Source organism: Octopus bimaculoides, chromosome 2 (assembly GCF_046866305.1).
Source record: "Octopus bimaculoides isolate indiv1 chromosome 2, ASM4686630v1, whole genome shotgun sequence".
In the NCBI taxonomy this organism is placed as follows: domain Eukaryota; kingdom Metazoa; phylum Mollusca; class Cephalopoda; order Octopoda; family Octopodidae; genus Octopus; species Octopus bimaculoides.
Window position 1 is genome coordinate 86243448 of NC_142929.1, and position 18522 is coordinate 86261969.

General features: G+C 41.5%; 1 protein-coding gene across 8 annotated transcripts in view; it reads right to left on the reverse strand.

The window, feature by feature from the left end:
• The window catches only part of LOC106870969 (diacylglycerol kinase epsilon), a 230670-nt gene that overhangs the window by 121458 nt on the left and 90690 nt on the right, over positions 1 to 18522 (reverse strand). For all 8 annotated transcript variants that reach the window (XR_016240656.1, XR_016240655.1, XM_052978393.2 and 5 more), the window contains 3 exons: positions 13059 to 13202; positions 9756 to 9901; positions 8988 to 9042 (listed from right to left, as the gene is read on the reverse strand). Coding sequence is in view for 6 of the 8 variants with exons in the window: in XM_052978393.2 (XP_052834353.1) it covers positions 8988 to 9042; positions 9756 to 9901; positions 13059 to 13202 (345 nt within the window). In the remaining 2 variants the exon portion in view is untranslated. The remainder of the gene's footprint in view (positions 1 to 8987; positions 9043 to 9755; positions 9902 to 13058; positions 13203 to 18522) is intronic.

Sequence of the window (18522 nt, forward strand, 5' to 3'; positions counted from 1 at the left end):
CAGAAGAGGATACAACAATGTAACCTCTGTTTACAATTCCAATATACAGCCAGTTTTTCTATTATGGAGACATGCCACATTATATTCTCTCTACTAGTTGTCAATCCTCAATAGGGAGATGACAGTTGGATTTCTATTCACTATCACTGCATATATCAAAGAACCAATTCAATACTCTAGCTCCTCTTGGACAACACACACAAATCCATATTACCAAACCTACATCCCAAGTTACAGACTCTCTACAAAACTCACATCTAAGATGACGATGATGATGATACTACATATAAATATCCTACATAGTAGCTAAAAGAAGGCCGTTTAATTAACTGACCTTTGGTCCTGCAATCTTTTCACTCAACTTATTCTACCACTATAACAATAGCCACTGCTCCTTTGAAGTAATCAGCTGCCCACCACCTCTAGCCAACTCACTTTTTCCTCCTACCATCATCTGCATGGAGTCCCTAATCTGTCCTTTTCATGAGGTTAACCTTCTAAAATTCCGACCCACCAACTATGTTTTTCTTGCAGACTTGTTTAACTATCAGTCACATCAATCTCAGGGAAAAGAGGTTATAAAGATTGTCTCTTTTTCTTCTCTCACACACATGTACATGTGCATGTCATATCATAAAGAATGGCTATACAACTGACTGACAAATGATCCCTACTATACACTGGTGCACATTATTTTATCTTAGTCTTATTTATGGTTCTTACTGCTGTCAACTACCTGTATAGCCCCTGATTTAGTCACTTTTATTCTTTTATTCTTGTGTTTCAACCCACATTTTCCCTTTAAACGTCAATCCAGAGATATTCAAGATGAACATCAACTTCCGCAAACTCAAAAGTGTTGCAGGGTTCTCACAAGCATTTAACTCTTCTCTTCAGATTAAAATTTAAAAAGAAATTGTAGCAGAGCTACATATCACATAGTAATATGTTAGCCGACCTGCACAGCAGACGAATATATCAATGAGGCATCTAGTCTTGCTTTGATACACTAGCCTTGTTCTGAGACACTAGCCTCATTCTGAACTACACCATAGAAACAGCCTCAGTTCCTGCCAGGCTTTGGTCAAAGATATTTGTCTTCACTGCAGCTCCATGTTCAATCTCCCACATGCAGTAAAGTTGCTGCTTTACTGCTCCACGTGTGATAAAGCAGCAACTTGCTCTGGCATCGCTTCTTGCCCACCCTGTTGTGGACGCTCAGCTATCCCTTGTAGCGAATGCATCCAACACTGACATAGGCGCAATTTCACCAGCAACAACTCCAGCCTCTTTCTCTTGGCAGCTTAAACCAGCTGAAACTTGCTACACCACTTTCGGACGGGAGCTGTTAGCTATGTATTTAGCAGTCAAACATTTCCAGCATACGCTGAAGGGACACCAATTCATGTTTTTTATAGACCACCGTCCACCCGCCTTTTCCCTGTGCTCGAAGCCTGACAAGTACTCTCCATGGGAAACCAGGCACTTGGATTTCATTTCCCAATTTACCACTGACATCTGCCATATCTCTGGTGTAGATAACACTGCAGCAGATGCCTTATCGCACCTACTACTGACATTGACCTGCATCTCCTGGCTAAAGATCAACCTCACCCACCTTTGCCACATGCAACTTCAAGTACTTCCCAGTACCCACAGCTGATACACAGATTTTGTGCGATACTTCCATGAATTCTCCTCATCCTTTTGTTCCAGAAACCTACAGACAAATAGTCTTCAGCATACTGCATAACCTGTTACACCCTGGCATCACTGCCACAGTGAAACTCATTTTGACTAGATTCTTTTGGCCAAATATGAGACGAGACATTACTGCTTGGTAATGCTCCTGCCTTTTCTGCCAGAAGTCAAAGGTGCATAGGCATATCCATGCACCCCTTGGCACATTCAACACACCAGATGTGCATTTCAACCACGTACACATCGACCTTGTTGGACCTTGGCCAGTTAACCAGGAATATACCTACCTGCTCACCTGAATTGATCCTTTGACATGTTGGCCAGAAGCTATTTCTTTAGTAGATATCACTGCAGAATCTGTTGCCAAAGCTTGTTGTACAGGATTGATATCATGGTTTGGAGTTCATACTACCATCACTACCGACCATGAAAAACAGTTTGAATCGCAACTCTTCCATGAGCTCATGCAGACCATAGGTGCACATTGGATTTGAACCACCAGTTACCAACCACAATCCAACAGTATGGTGGAACAATTCTACCATCAAATGAAAGCTGCATTGCGTGCCTACCCAGATCGGCAGCATTGGAGCAAATATCTTCTTGGTTGTTGAGCCTTGATAAAAGAGGATCTCAATTATTCCCCAGCAGAACTTTATGGCACACCCCTTTTGTTGCCAGGCCAGATGTTGTCCCCAGTGGATCTGTCCACACAAGACCCCACTATGTACACACACAGACTTTGCAAATACATGCAACCTGCTGCCACCCATGTCAACACGACACGAAACCACTAAATCATCAGTTCCAAGAGACATTGATTCTTGGACCCATTTGTTTCTATGAAACGATGCTGTGAAAACCCCTCTCATACCTCCACACATGGGACCCTATCGTGTCCTGTGGCACACAGACAAACTATATACCATAGACATTAATGGTAAAAAGGAAACTGTCTCAATAGACAGGCTTAAGCAGGCATACACAGACAGTGATACAATACCATCTCATACACCCCCCACATTTACAGTACAACATAAAATGCTAATCCACTGCAACCACCACCAACACTCCATCTACAGATGTCACTACAACTCATAATGGTTGCCATGTACATTGGCCAACCAAGCTGTCTAAAACTATATACATTTGAACTATAATGAACTATTTGTGAACTTACCAAAGACTTTTCAACACGTATCACCAACGACGCAGTTTTGTTCTTCCCAGTATTCCTTCAAACTTTACCTAATCGACTTGAAAATTTTGCTTATTTCTTTGTATTCCTATTCTGTTTACCCTTACCATGCTTTACTTTTCATTTCAGTTTCTCATTTTTTGTTGTATTGCATCCTTCTGTTTGTATTCTATGTTCTTACCTACTTTTGCACTGCATATTTATATATGCCATCTCTACTTTTTTCAACTTTTTCAAGTCTTTCTGAAGGCTATGTAGCAGAGCTACATATTACATAGTAATATGTGAGTCGACCTGCACAGCAGACGAATATATCGATGAGGTGTCTAGCCTTGCTTTGATACACTAGCCTCACTTTAATACAGTAACCTTGTTCTGAGACACTAGTCTTGTTCTGAGCTACACTGTAGAAACGGCCTCAGTTCCTGCCAGGCTCCACGTGCAATCTCCCATGTATGACCCACATATCTATTCATCTTGACACAAGATATGGTTTTTAAATGAAAATATTTTATCACACACACTTTCTCAAAATGACTGTTCTCATTACACACATGCATACATACTGTAATACAAATATCATATGTTACTTCTTTCAGTGCAAAAGCAAAAATTAAAACTTTCTTTGTATGTAAACACACGTTTTTGTATCATACTACATGCTTCCACCACAAAAGGTGAACACAGAATAAACAATATATTTATACACAAAAATGTCTTATGGTGATTCATACTATTTTTCCATTTGATTTTTCCAAAACTGTCCTATGGTGATTCATACTATTTTTCCATTTAATCATCAGTTCCAAAAGACATTGATTCTTGGACCCATTTGTTTCTATGAAACGACACTGTGAAAACCCCTCTCACACCTCCACACATGGGACCCTATCACGTCCTGTGGCACTTGGACAGCCAATGACAGCCGCTATGAAATAACCAAATGTAAACATTATTCATTAAAAAATCTTCCCAGATTTTAGAAAAATTTGCATTTCTTTTTTATAATCACCACAAAAATGTCTGGCTATATCAAAAGATGTGGAAGTTTATAACAGAAATGAAGTCATTCGTGCCTTTATAAAAGGTATTAATTACCCATATTAATTAAAGAAAATAAAATGAGTTTTAGAATAAAGTTATCAGCAACACTCACCTAATCTCATCCATACAGTCATTTTCTCAATAGAAACATTCATTCAAGTTTGCTTTACTTCATTCAAGTTATCGCTTTTTCTTTACTCTCTTAAAGTTATCGCTCCTGTAACCTTAAACTTGTCTAGATTCTCTCTCTTCCCTTAGAAACTACTAATTAATTCTCACTCAAATATGTTACCGATTTAAGCTTTCAAACTCACGATTTAGGCACTGCTGTCTTCATTCAACTTTGTTCTAGAAATACCCAAAGAATCTTTATTTCCGCGTGATGTACTATTGCCTGTACCTCTCACTCTCTCTCTCTCTCTCTCTCTCTCTCTCTCCCTCTCTCTCTGCCTCACTCTTTTTCTCTCTCGCCCTCTCTCTCTGCTTCACTCTTTCTCTCTCCCTCTATCTCTCTTCGATTAATACGTGACCCTACTCTATATAAATCAGTTCAATTTCCGACCTTATCCAAATTGCCAACGAATTACGACCTAACTCTCTTGGTTCGCGGTACAAACGCCCTCCCACCCCCGCCACCAGTACTGTAAGTTCTTATTGTCTGTCATCCTTGGTTGTCTCCTGCGAACACTCCTAGAGGCTTTACCCCCCCCCCCCCCTTATCGACCTTGTAGCGCATAAAGATTGGGTAGTGTATGCAGGTTGTAGGTATTGTTTTGTTTATGAATTCTGCCAAATGCAAGCTTTCTTTTCAGGTACACGACACTGCTTTCCCTCATTCCAGGTTCGCACAGGCCCACTCCTCTGACACCCACTCCTCCCACACCGTCAGAATTGGCACTTTCAACATCGGCACACTGAAAGATAGGTCTGGTGAGATTGTTGAGATGCTTGAACGGAGATGGGTTGATCTGTGCTGCATCCAAGAAGTAAGATAGAGAGGAGGGTCCGCGAGGTTCTTCCCAGTCAAAGAACACAGGTACAAGATTTTCTGGGCAAGGAACACTGACGAGGTCAGGGGTGTGGGAATACTTCTAGCAGAGAAATGGGTTGATAAGGTAATCGAGGTAGTCAGAGTATATGACAGAGTACTTAAGATTAGACTAGCGCTTCATCATAGGTTAGCTACCGTCATCTCGGCCTATACTCCTCAACCGGGACTACTGGATGGGCAGAAAGACCAATTTCATGACAACCTATTGCAGACTACCTCGTTGACGAATGACAGGGATCTTCTCTTTGTGGCTGGTGATTTCAACGGTCATGATGGACGTCATGCAGAGGCCTTCCATGGCATTCATGAAGGTTATGGCTTCAGTTCCCACAATGAGGAGGGAACCAGACTGCTGGAGTTCTGTGATGCAAACGATCTTATGGTTTGCAATACCAACTTCAGGAAACCAGCCTGTCACCTAGTCACCTACCGTTCCAGCAGACACTCTAGCCAAATCGACTACATCCTCGCTAGAAACAGAGAAAGAGGGCAGCTTATAAATGCCAAAACCCTCCCTGGCAAAGAATGTACCCCTCAACACAGATTACTAGTTAGCGACATTGGAATCAAGGCAAAAAGGATGCCCAGAAGTAGACCGGCTTGGAGGAGAAGGGTTTGGAAGCTTAAAGATCCTGCATATGGACAGAGATTTAGGGACATACTACTCAAAGCATTTGACGAAATAGAAGGGGATATAGCATCATATAACATGGAAGACAACTGGAGGTTTCTACGGGACAACCTGTTGAGAGTCACCGATCAGATCTGTGGCTGGTGTAAAGTCCCCTCCCAACCCAAAGTAACATGGTGGTGGAACAATGTGGTTGACAGGGCTATTAGACAAAAGAAACAGGCTTGGAAGGACTGGAAGAACGGAGGTAGCAGGGAATTGTATCAGACTGCCAGAAGGGAAGCTAGGAGACAGGTTTACTTAGCCAGAGGGGAAGCAGATAAGAAAAAGTTTGCCAATGTTCTGTGCCGTGAGACACCAAAGACTTGAAGTATTTCGTGTTGCAAGACAGTGTGTTTGAGAGAATCATGATGTCATGGGAGAGAAATGTGTTCGCATGGATGATGGTACACTTGCACTAAATGAGGCTGCAAAGAAAGAGGTTTGGAGACGCCACTATGAAAGATTGCTTAATAAAAAGAATGAATGGGAGAAAGAGAGTCTGCCAGATGTCGACCCAACAGAGGGACCAGCTATCCGAATTGACAGTACCATGGTAGATAAAGTAATTAAGTGTATGAAGATAGGGAAAGCCCCTGGCCCATCAGGAATCACTGCAGAGATGCTCAAAATATTAGGTAGTGTCAGCTATAGCCTAGTCACCCGTATTGTTAACCAGGTGATACACAAAGGAGTCATACCCAATGACTATTGTAGCAGCACCATAGTCAACTGTTACAAAGGTAAAGGTGACACATTAGATACAAATAATTACAGAGGTATCAAGCTTTTAGATCAGGTAATGAAAGACACGGAGAGGGTCATAGCCCAACTAATTAGGGAGTGAGTCAGTTTGGGTTTGTGCCAGGGAAAAGCACCACTGATGCTATATTTCTGGTAAGATAGCTGCAGGAGAAATACCTAGCCAGGGATAAACCTCTGTACCTGGCTTTCATTGACATGGAGAAAGCATTTGACAGGGACCCCGATTCCTTATCTGGTGGTCAATGAGGAAATTAGGAATAGCAGTATGGTTAGTGAGAACTGTGTGAGCCATGTACAGAGACGCTGTCGGTAAGGTGAGGGTTGGCAATGAATATAGTGAAGAATTCCGTGTAGAAGTAGGGGTCCACCAAGGTTCTGTCCTCAGCTCCCTCCTATTCATCATAGTCCTCCAGGCGATAACAGAGGAATTCAAGACAGGATGCCCCTGGGAGCTCTTCTATGCTGATGACCTTGCACTAATTGCTGAGTCACTATCAGAACTAGAGGATAAGTTTCAGGTGTGGAAGCAGGGACTAGAATCAAAGGACCTTAGAGTCAACCTAGCTAAAACCAAAGTCCTAATAAGTAGAAAGGTAGAGAAAACACAAACCACTTCGGCCCTGCTCGATTTGTAGAAAAGGTGTAGGTAGAAACTCTATAATATGTACCCAGTGCAAGCTATGGACACATAAGAGGTGCAGCAATATCAAAGGCAGGTTAACTAGGAAGTTAGTTTTTGTATGTGGCAGATGTTCAGGTGCAATAAACACTGTAAATATGCAGAAAACAACTTCTGTCTCATTCCAGGCAGAAAAACTAGACGTAGTTGATAGCTTCCGCTATCTGGGTGACCAAGTTAGTAGTGGGGTTGGGTGCGCTGAAAGTGTAGCTGCTAGAATAAGAATAGCCTGGGAAAAGTTCATAGAGCTCTTACCCCTACTGGCGACGAAGGGCCTCTCACTCAGAGTAAAAGTCAGACTGTATGACGCATGTGTACGAACAGCCATGCTACATGGCAGTGAAACATGGGCCGTGACTGCTGAAGACATGCGTAAACTCGCAAGAAATGAAACCAGTATGCTCCAATGGATGAGTAATGTCAGTGTGCATACTTGACAGAGCGTAAGTATCTTGAGAGAAAAGTTGAACATAAGAAGCATCAGTTGTGGTGTGCAAGAGAGACGATTGCGCTGGTATGGACATGTGGTGAGAATGGATGAGGATAGCTGCGTGTAAAAGTGCCACACCCTAACGGTTGAGGGAACCCGTGGAAGAGGCAGGCCCAGGAAGACCTGGGGTAAGGTGGTGAAACACGACCTTCGAACATTGGGCTTCACCGAGGCAATGACTTGTGACTGTGACCTTTGGAAATATGCTGTGCGTGAAAAGACCCGGCAGGCTAAGTGAGACCAAAATCCAAGGCCTCTGCCAGGGACGTAGCCAGCCCACTTACGTGTAACATTCCTTTATTGGACACTAAACTCTGCTTGCGAAGACATGGTGAGGCAAGTGAAATTGAAATCGAACTAAATTTGTAGGAACACTAAACTCGGCTTGCGAAGACCTGTTGGGGCAAGCGAAAGCGAAATCATGATGGCACCTGTACCAGTGGAGCACTAAGAGCACCGTCCGAGCGTGATCGTTGCCAGAGCAGCTGTCTGGCTTCTGTGCCGGTGGCACTTAAATAGCACCAGCATGATCGTTATCAACGTCACCTCTCTGACACTTGTGCCAGTGGCACGTGAAAGTCATTCGAGCGAGATCGTTGCCAGTGCCGATGGACTGGCTCCTGTGCAGGTGACATGTAATACACCATTTTGAGTGTGGCTTTTGCCAGTAAGACATCCGAGTGAGGTCGTTGCCTGTGCCGATGGACTGGCTCCTGTGCAGGTGGCACGTAAAACACACCATTTCGAGCGTGGCTGTTGCCAGTACCCGCCTGACTGGCCCTCGTGCTGGTGGCACGTAAAAGCACCCACTACACTGTCGGAGTGGTTGGCGTTAGGAAGGGCATCCAGCTGTAGAAACTCTGCCAAATCAGATTGGAGCCTGGTGTCGCCTCCTGGTCCACCAGTCCTCAGTCAAATCGTCCAACCCATGCTAGCATGGAAAGCGGACGTTAAACGACGATGATGATGATGATGATGATGATGAAACTACAATACATTTTCTCATTGAACATCATCATCATCATTGAACATCTATTTTCTATGCTGGCATGGGTTGGACGGTTTGATAGGAGCTGGTCAGCTGGAGAGCAGCTCAAACTCCATATCTGTTTTATTATGGTTTCTATGCTCTTCCTAATGTTAACCACTTTACAGAGAGTACTGGGTGCTGTTACACAGCGCTGACACAAGTGCTTTTACATGGTATCAACACAGGTGCATTTTATGTGATACTGGCACCCTGCAAGATTAGGAGTGCTTATCATATATAAAACAATCAAAAGCTCATACATGCAGTTCCTTTATCTTTTGCAAAAATACTAAAAGGAGATAAAAACAAATAGAAAAAAAAAACAAAGCAAGAAGAAAAAGGAAAAGAAGAAAAGAAACCTTTTTGTAGTAAGGCAGTCGAAAGTGTCCTGAATGGTTGATATCAAGATTCCACCTGAAAATATAAAATATAAGTTTTGTAGTGAATGAAATAAGTGGTCCATCCAGTAATTTGGACATAGAACAATGGACACTTGATCAATTTGGATATACAAATTGGATAGGATATATCACTGGATTAGTGAATGTCACAGAAGCTGAGGAATTAAGATTTTTGTATCTGGTGCATTATTATCTTTGAGATGTGATCCAGAATATGTGTGGGAAGTGTAAGTGAGAGAAGGGGCAATTATGCTGACGCCCATATATTTAGGAAATCAGCAATGTTGCTGAAACAAGACACATCACTGATCTCTTCTTGCAATCTCTGAAACTGTAAACAAATATTTTCACTCCTCTAAATCATTTCTTCTTTTATAAATGGGTGTTTACAAAAGTTACAGACAGACAGAAACAATCCATTTTTTAAAACCAGATATACTTCATATGTTAGTATGGGTTTTGTCTATTTAGATATCTGCACTAAGAAATTAATGGAGTCATTGTTTTTACAGATGGATGCTCAAATAATTGTTCACCATTCCACTATGATGTGAAGATGAAAACTTTTATTAATCAGGCAAACAGAGTTGAGCAAGTAATGTGCATTTCTACAGTGAGTGGGGCAAAACCTAATGAGTGTGATAGAAATGTATATATAGAAAAGAAAATATATCACCAGTGTAAAATAAAGATGGATGTAAAATAGTTAAAGGTCAAACTTGTTACCTGTCTAACTGAACTACAGTAGCTTGGTTTATCTTGTCAAGAATTTTAGGGACTTCTATTTGATCAGTGAATATTTCTCCCCAACCTAAAACTTGAGATAAATCATTTCCAGTGCCCATTGGCAAAATACATATTTGGGGTTGAGGCTGAAAAAATAAATAATAAAAAATCTGAATTATGCATCAAAGCAATTGTCAAACATGACAGCTAACATATTTATAGAGATTGAATATAAATAAAAGATAGCATTACATGGACATGAACATTGTTGTTGTTCCTGTACATGACTCCTTGACATTGAAACCTGCTATACCTATGGTACCAAAACCTCTGATCTTGCCCCAAACTTTTTGTTTTCATCCATATTAACATTATATTTTCACCAAATCCAACTCTGTTCACTTCCACTGATTGTGATCTTGTTATTCCTGTCAACAAAACAACTCAAAGCTTTTCGACACAAAAAATGTAATCTTTTTTTAACAACAAAATATTGAGGGTAATGCAGCTGTAGTATACAAACATTTCATTGATATTCCACTGTCATCAGGGCAACATTTGTGACAATGAAGATGATGATGACTATAATGATTTCATATTTTGGCACAAGGCCAGTAATTTCAGGGAAGGGGATAAGTCGATATTGACCCCAGTGCTCAGCTGGTACTTATTTTATGATCACGAAAGGATGAAAGGCAAAGTTGACCCCAGGGTCTTTTGAACTCTGAAAATAAAGTTGGAAGAAATGCCACTAAGCATTTTGTCCAGCATGTTAACAATTCTACCAGCTGACTACCATGATAATAATAATGAGTTCAAATTTTGGCACAAGGCCAGTAATTTCGGGGGAAGTGGGTAAGTCAACTACATCGACCCCAGTGATCTATTGGTACTTATTTTATCAAGCTCAAAATGGATGAAAGGTAGAGTTGACCTTGGCAGAATTTGAACTCAGAACGTGAAGATGAACAAAATACTACTAAGCATTTTGCCTGACATACTAACAATTCCTCCAGCTCACCACCCTAATATTAATAATGATGATCATTCCCTTCCATTTCGATGTATCAATGTTTGAAAGAGGGGATTTAAAAAAAAAAATTTGATGTGATAAAGAAAAATGTGAGACTAAAAAACCTTATATTTAAAAATAAAAGAATATAAAATGCTGCATCTATTTGCGACAGATGGTGAATGTAATTTGAATCCAGGTATGGATTTTGCTATGAAGTCACAATGGGGACACTGATGACTTTGATTTTGCCTGGGCAAATGTGTCTGTTGATTGCAGGATGTAATTCTTTTATTGTTGTTTCTTCGTCTCAAATTGTTTTGATGCATCATGACACATTTTACACCATGCAGATTTATCTGGGCAATGACTTCCCCAAGATGTCGAATTAAGCTGTAGAAACTTTAGTGATTGCTTCAACTTATCCTTATATCTTAGGAAGGGTGTTTTTTTACAGTAGTCTACCTCTACTTCTTGGTCATACAAAAGAATTTTCAGAATGTGGTCATCTTTCACTCGAACATGCCCTACCCATCTGCACTGAATTCTCAGCAGCATGCTTTTGACACTGAAGATATCACATTTTTCTAAGATTTTGACATTTGATATCTTATCGTGCCATTTTTGTGGCAGATATTGTGTAGACAGCACATGTGAAAGGTTTCAAGTTTCTTTATGTCTGTAGTAGGAAGTCCATGCTTCTGACCCATACAAGAGTGTGCTCAAAATAGAAGATTTATACAAACTTATTTTAGTTTACAAATTGACATCATGTTCATCCCACAAACGATGGGAAAATCATCCAAAAGGATTTGTAGCCTTAGATATTCTAACATTGATTTTGTCATCAAGAGTACCCTAAAAGTTTACTGTACTTCCAAGATATTTAAATGACTTGACCTGTTTAAGTGGCTTATTATCAATCATTACATTTGAATCTTGAGTATATTCTGCCCCATGTTTTGGCTGGAATAAAATTTTAGTCTTCTTGATATTGATAGTCATAATGCTGATAGTTAGTCCAAATGTGCAAGCTGCCACAACAAACTTGTTACTATTTCCTGAATTCCCTCAAATGTATGAGAATTCTAAGAGAATCATCAGCAAACAAAAAGTCACACAGAATTTCTTCCTTGGTCTTTTTCTTTGATCTAAAACTTTGCCCTTTTAGGTTTAGTAGACCTCCTTCTGTGTGAAACTAAAATTTTACACCTTCATGGTAATCCCTAAAGCATGTAGAAGCATCATTGAAAAGAATATGGAAAAAAGTACAGGAGCTAAAACACAGCCCTGTTTGGTTCCAGTGGAATGCCTCTGAACAGTGGCTGCTAGATATCACTGTTGCCATCATTCCTTTGTGCAGAAAAACTATTACTCTTCATTTTATCAGGAAGATCAATTTTTGACAAAATTTTCCAGAGTGCCTCACAATTCACTGTATCAAAGGCCTTGGTCAAGTCAACAAAAGCCATGTACAAGTCAATATTTTGCTCATGTGCTTTTTGTTGCTGAAGGATAAAAATCATGTCAACTGTATTTCTTCCAGTCTGAAATCCATATTGAGATTCAGGATATATGCTGTCTACTACATGCAAATTGATGCAGTTACGGATCACTCTTTGCAAGAATTTTTCCAGCTATGTACAACAAGCTTATTCCTCTGTAATTAGCACATACACTCTTCTTACCCTTCTTTTTGCACAAGTGTGTTATAGATGCATCTTTGAACTGTTGGGGAACAGATTCAGTTTCCCAGATCAAACAGATCATTTTGTGCAGCTTTCTTACATGTTGTCTACCTCCATGCTTATAATACTATTATTATTATTATTATTGTTGTTGTTGTTGTTGTTGTTGTTGTTAATAATAACAATAATAATAATAATAATAATCCTTTCTACTATAGGCACAAGGCCTGCCTAGATTTAGGGAAGGAGCTAGTCAATTACATTATCCTCAGTGCTCAACTGGTACTTACTTTATTGACTCTGAAAGCTGAAAGGTAGAGTCAACCTCAGCAAAATTTGAATTCTGAACATAACAGACAAAATGCCACTATGGATTTTGCCCAGCATACTAACAATTCTGCCAGCTCACTGCCTTAATAATACTAATAATAATAACAATACTAACAATGAGGGGTGATAGTAATTTCAGTAATTATTATTATGATGGTGGTGATGCTAATGGTGATTATTAAGTTGGTAATGATGATGATGACAATGGTGTAATAAGTGAGAACAACAGTGAAAATGGTGAAGTTGTAGAAAGATGTCAAAGAAATGCTTTACCTGTAGACTAAGTCTCTCAATGGCATTTAAGACCCATCCAATTGTGCCATCGCCACCACAGACCAACACCCGGATTGTGACACTGGGGAGCAAGTGACACCACTTTAGTGCAGGCTCTGGTGTAATATCACAAATATCAATGACCTACAACAACAACAATAATGGCTTCAAATTTTTGCACAAAGACAGTAATTTCTAGAAAGTGGGGAAACCCCAGTGCTCATCTGGTACTTATTTTATTGACTCCAAAAGGATGAAAAGCAAAGTCAACTTCAGCATCATTTGAACACAGAAAGTAAAGACAGACAAAATACCATTAAGCATTTTGTCTGGCGTACTAATGATTCTGTCTGCTCATCACTTTTCAAATTTTGGCACAGAGTTAGTGGTTTTTGAAGGGAGAGGCAAAAGCTAGTCAATAACATTGATCTCAGTACTTGATTAGTACTGACCCTGAATGGATGAAAGACAAAGACAACATTGGTGGAGTTGTCAGAAAGTAAAGATGAATGAAAAGCTGCTACACCTTTTGCCTGACATGCTAATGGTTCTACCAGCTTTCCACCTTAACCACTACCACAACAACAACAATAATAACAATAATAATAATGGTTCAGATTTTAGCATAAGGCCAGTAATTTTGGTGGAGGGGTAAGCTAATCAGCTTACCCCTCCATCGCAGTGTTCATCTGGTACTTATTTTATCAGAACACAGGTACAAGATTTTCTGGGCAGGGAACACTAATGGGGTCAGGGGCATAGGAATACTTCTAGCGGAGAAATGGGTGCATAAGGTAATCGAGGTCGTTAGAGAAAGTGACAGAGTACTTAAGATTAGACTAGTGCTTCATCATAGATTAGTTACTGTCATCTCAGCCTATGCACCTCAACCGAGGATACCAGATGGTCTGAAAGACCAATTCTATGACACCCTCTTGCAAACTACCTCATCGACGAGTAACAGGGACCTTCTCTTTGTGGCTGGAGACTTCAATGGTCATGTCGGACGTCGTGCTGGAGGCTTCCATGGCATACATGGAGGCTATGGCTTCGGTTCCCGCAACGAGGAGGGAACCAGACTGTTGGAGTTCTGTGATGCAACCGATCTTATGGTCTGCAATACCAACTTCAGGAAACCTGCCAGTCACCTAGTCACCTACCGCTCCGGCAGACACTCTAGCCAAATCAACTACATCCTCGCCAGAAATAGGGAAAAAGGCGGCTTATAAATGCCAAAACCTACCCTGGCGAAGAATGTACCCCACAACATAGATTAGTAGTTAGCGACTTTGGGATCAAGGCAAAATGGGTGCCCAGAATTAGACCGGCTTGGAGGAGAAGGGTGTGGAAGCTTAAAGACCCTGCGAATGGACAGAGACTTAGAGACAAGTTACTTGAAGCATTTAACGAAATAGAAGGGGATATAGCATCATACAACGTGGAAGACAATTGGAGATTTCTGCGGGACAACCTGTTGAAAGCCACCGACCAGATCTGTGGCTGGTGTAAGGTCCCCTCTCGACCCAGAGTAATGTGGTGGTGGAACAAGGAGGTAGACAGGGCTATTAGACAAAAGAAACAGGCTTGGAAGGACTGGAAGAACGGTGGTAGCAGGGAATTGTACCAATGTGCCAGAAGGGAGGCTAGGCAACAGGTTTATTTAGCCAGAGGGGAAGCAGATAAGAAAAGATTTGCCAATGTTCTGCACCGTGAGGACCAAAGACTCGAGGTATTTCGTGTTGCAAGACAATGTAGGAGAGAAAATAGTGATGTTGTAGGAGAGAAATGTGTTCGCATGGATGATGGTACGCTTGCACTAAATGAGGATGCAAAGAAAGAGGTCTGGAGATGCCACTACGATAGATTGCTTAATAAAGAGAATGAATGGGAGGAAGAGAGCCTGCCGTATGTCAACCCAATAGAGGGACCAGCTATCCGAGTTGATAGTACCAGGGTAGATAAAGCAATTAAGAGTGTGAAGACCGGGAAAGCCCCCGGCCCATCAGGAATCACTGCAGAGATGCTCAAAATATCTGGCAGTGTTGGCTATAGCCTAGTCACCCGTATTACGAACCAGGTGATACACGAAGGAGTCATACCCAATGACTGGTGTAGCAGCATCATAGTCAACTGCTACAAAGGTAAAGGTGATGCTTTAGATACAAATAATTAGAGGCATCAAGCTGTTAGATCAGGTTATGAAAGTTACAGAGAGGGTCATAGCCCAACTAATTAGGGAGCGAATCAATTTAGATGAGATGCAGTTTGGGTTCGTGCCAGGTAAAAGCACTACTGATGCCTTATTTCTAGTGAGACAGTTGCAGGAGAAATACCTAGCTAAGGATAAACCTCTGTACCTGGCTTTCGTTGACATGGAGAAAGCCTTTGACAGGGTCCCCCGATCCCTTATCTGGTGGTCAATGAGGAAACTTGGGATAGAAGAATGGTTAGTGAGAGCTGTGCGAGCCATGTACAGAGATGCTGCCAGTAAGGTGAGGGTTGGAAATGAGTACAGCAATGAATTCCGGGTAGAGGTAGGGGTCCACCAAGGTTCCGTCCTCAGCCCCCTCTTATTTACCATAGTCCTCCAGGCAATCACAGAGGAGTTCAAGACAGGTTGCCCCTGGGAGCTCCTCTATGCTGATGACCTTGCCCTAATTGCGGAGTCACTATCAGAACTAGAGGAGAAGTTTCAGGTGTGGAAGCAAGGTCTAGAATTGAAGGGCCTTAGAGTCAACCTAGCTAAAACCAAAATCCTAATAAGTAGGAAGGTAGATAAAACACAAACCCCTTCAGGTAGATGGCCCTGCTCAGTATGTAGAAAAGGAGTAGGTAGTAACTCTATAAGATGTACCCGGTGCAAGCTATGGACACATAAGAGGTGCAGCAACATCAAAGGCAGGTTAACTAGCAAGTTAGTTTTTGTTTGTGGCAGATGTTCAGGTGCAATAAAGACTGCAAACAAACAGGAAACAACTTCTATCTCATTCCAGGGTGAAAAACTAGAGGTAGTCGATAGCTTCCGCTATCTGGGCGACCAAGTTAGTAGTGGGGGTGGGTGCGCTGAAAGTGTAGCTGCTAGAATAAGAATAGCCTGGGCAAAGTTTAGAGAGCTCTTACCCCTGCTGGCGACAAAGGGACTCTCACTCAGAGTAAAAGGCAGACTGTATGACGCATGTGTACGAACAGCCATGCTACATGGCAGTGAAACATGGGCTGTAACTGCTGAGGACATACATAAGCTCGCAAGGAATGAAGCCAGTATGCTCCGTTGGATGTGTAATGTCAATGTGAATACCCGTCAGAATGTAAGTATCTTGAGAGAAAAGCTGAACATTAGAAGCATCAGTTGTGGTGTGCAAGAGAGACGATTGCACTGGTATGGACATGTGGTGAGAATGGATGAGGATAGCTGCGTGAAAAAGTGCCACACCCTAACAGTTGAGGGAACCCGTGGAAGAGGTAGGCCCAGGAAGACCTGGGCTGAGGTGGTGAGGCAAGACCTTCGTACATCACCGAGGCGATGACTACTGACCGAGACCTTTGGAAATGTGCTGTGCGTGAGAAGACTCGGCAAGCCAAGTAAGATCGTTGCCAGTGCCCCTGGACTGGCTCTTGTGCGGGTGGCACATAAGATGCACCATTTTGAGTGTGGCCGTTGCCAGTACCGCCTGACTGGCCTCCGTAGGATTTTCGAGCGAGATCGTTGCCAGTGCCCCTGGACTGGCTTGTGCGGGTGGCACATAAAAGACACCATTTCGAGCGTGGCCGTTGCCAGTATCGCCTGACTGGCCTTCGTGCAGGTGACACATAAAAGCACCTACTACACTCTCTGAGTGGTTGGCGTTAGGAAGGGCATCCAGCTGTAGAAACTCTGCCAAATTTAGATTGGAGCCTGGTGTTGCCATCCGGTCTCACCAGTCCTCAGTCAAGTCGTCCAACCCATGCTAGCATAGAAAGCGGACGTTAAACGATGATGATGATGATGATGATGATGATGAAAGGATGAAAGGCAAAGCTGATCTCAGCACAATTTTAACTCGAAATGATGGACTCTGCCATTGAAGATGATATATGAGTGTTCAGCTTTTTTGTTGAACAACCCACCCAAATTATTTGTTTATAGTGATCAAATGTATATGCTATTCATTAGCTCACTCCCTCCATCAAATTGATGTTGTCTGAACAGGTGCACGGTGTGCTACACATCAGGTGTTAAACTGATTGCAGAGTAACAGGAGATGAAATGTTTTGCTCAAGAACACAACGCACCACCAAGTCTAGGAATTGAAACCACAATCTCATAATCATGAGTGCAACACCATAACCACAAGGCAATGTTTCCTCATAACTCATAATGATAATAATAAGAATCCTTTCTACTAAAGGCACAAGACCTCAAACTTTGGGGAAGGGGGCTAATCAATTATATTGACCCCAGTGTACAACTGCTACTTATATTATCAACCCTGAAGGGATAAAAGGTAAAGTTGATCTCGGCAGAATTTGAACTCAGAATGTAAAAATGGACGATATTATTATCATTATAAGGGCGGCGAGCTGGCAGAAACGTTAGCACGCCGGGCGAAATGCTTAGTGGTATTTCGTCTGCCGCTACGTCCTGAGTTCAAATTCTGCTGAGGTCAACTTTGCCTTTCATCCTTTCGGGGTCGATTAAATAAGTACCAGTTACGCACTGGGGGCAATATAATCAACTTAAGCCATTTGTCTGTCCTTGTTTGTCCCCTCTGTGTGTAGCCCCTTGTGGGCAGTAAAGAAATAAGAATGTAAAGATGGACGAAATACCACTAAGTATTTTGCCCAGTATGCTAACGATTCTGCCAGCTTGCTGCCCTTATAATGATAATAATAATAATAATAATAACAACAACAACAAAAATAATAACATCAACAATAATAATAAAAATGATGATGATGATGATAATGGTTTCTGATTTTGCCACAAGTGCAGCTGTTTGGGGGGAGGGGATGAGTTGATTACCTCGACCCAAAGGATGAAAGGCAAAGTTGAATTTGAACTCAGAATGTAACGATGGGCAAAATACTGCTAAGCATTTCACCCAGCACGCAAAAAGTTCTGCCAGCTCATCACCAGAAGAAGAAGAAGAAGAAGAAGAAGAAGAGAGAAAGAAAGAAAGAAAGAAAGAAATAAGAAGAAGAAAAAGAGGGGGAAGAAGAGCACCAAGGCAACACCAATGTCCTCTTAGCAATCAGCTGGAGATGATTTTTAAAATGAGATCTGAAATAAAGTTGACTGCTCTCACAAACGAGAATACTAAAAATGAACCCAACTGCTCTCAGAAATTAAGTAAAAAACTGGAAGGAAATAATCCAGAATCCTTGTTCGGTACCTGATTGATCCCAATGGTAGTAATGGAATATGAAGGTGAGTGTGCAGGCTGTGTTTGTAATGCTGTGTGTGTATTGTCTGCAGTGGGAACAG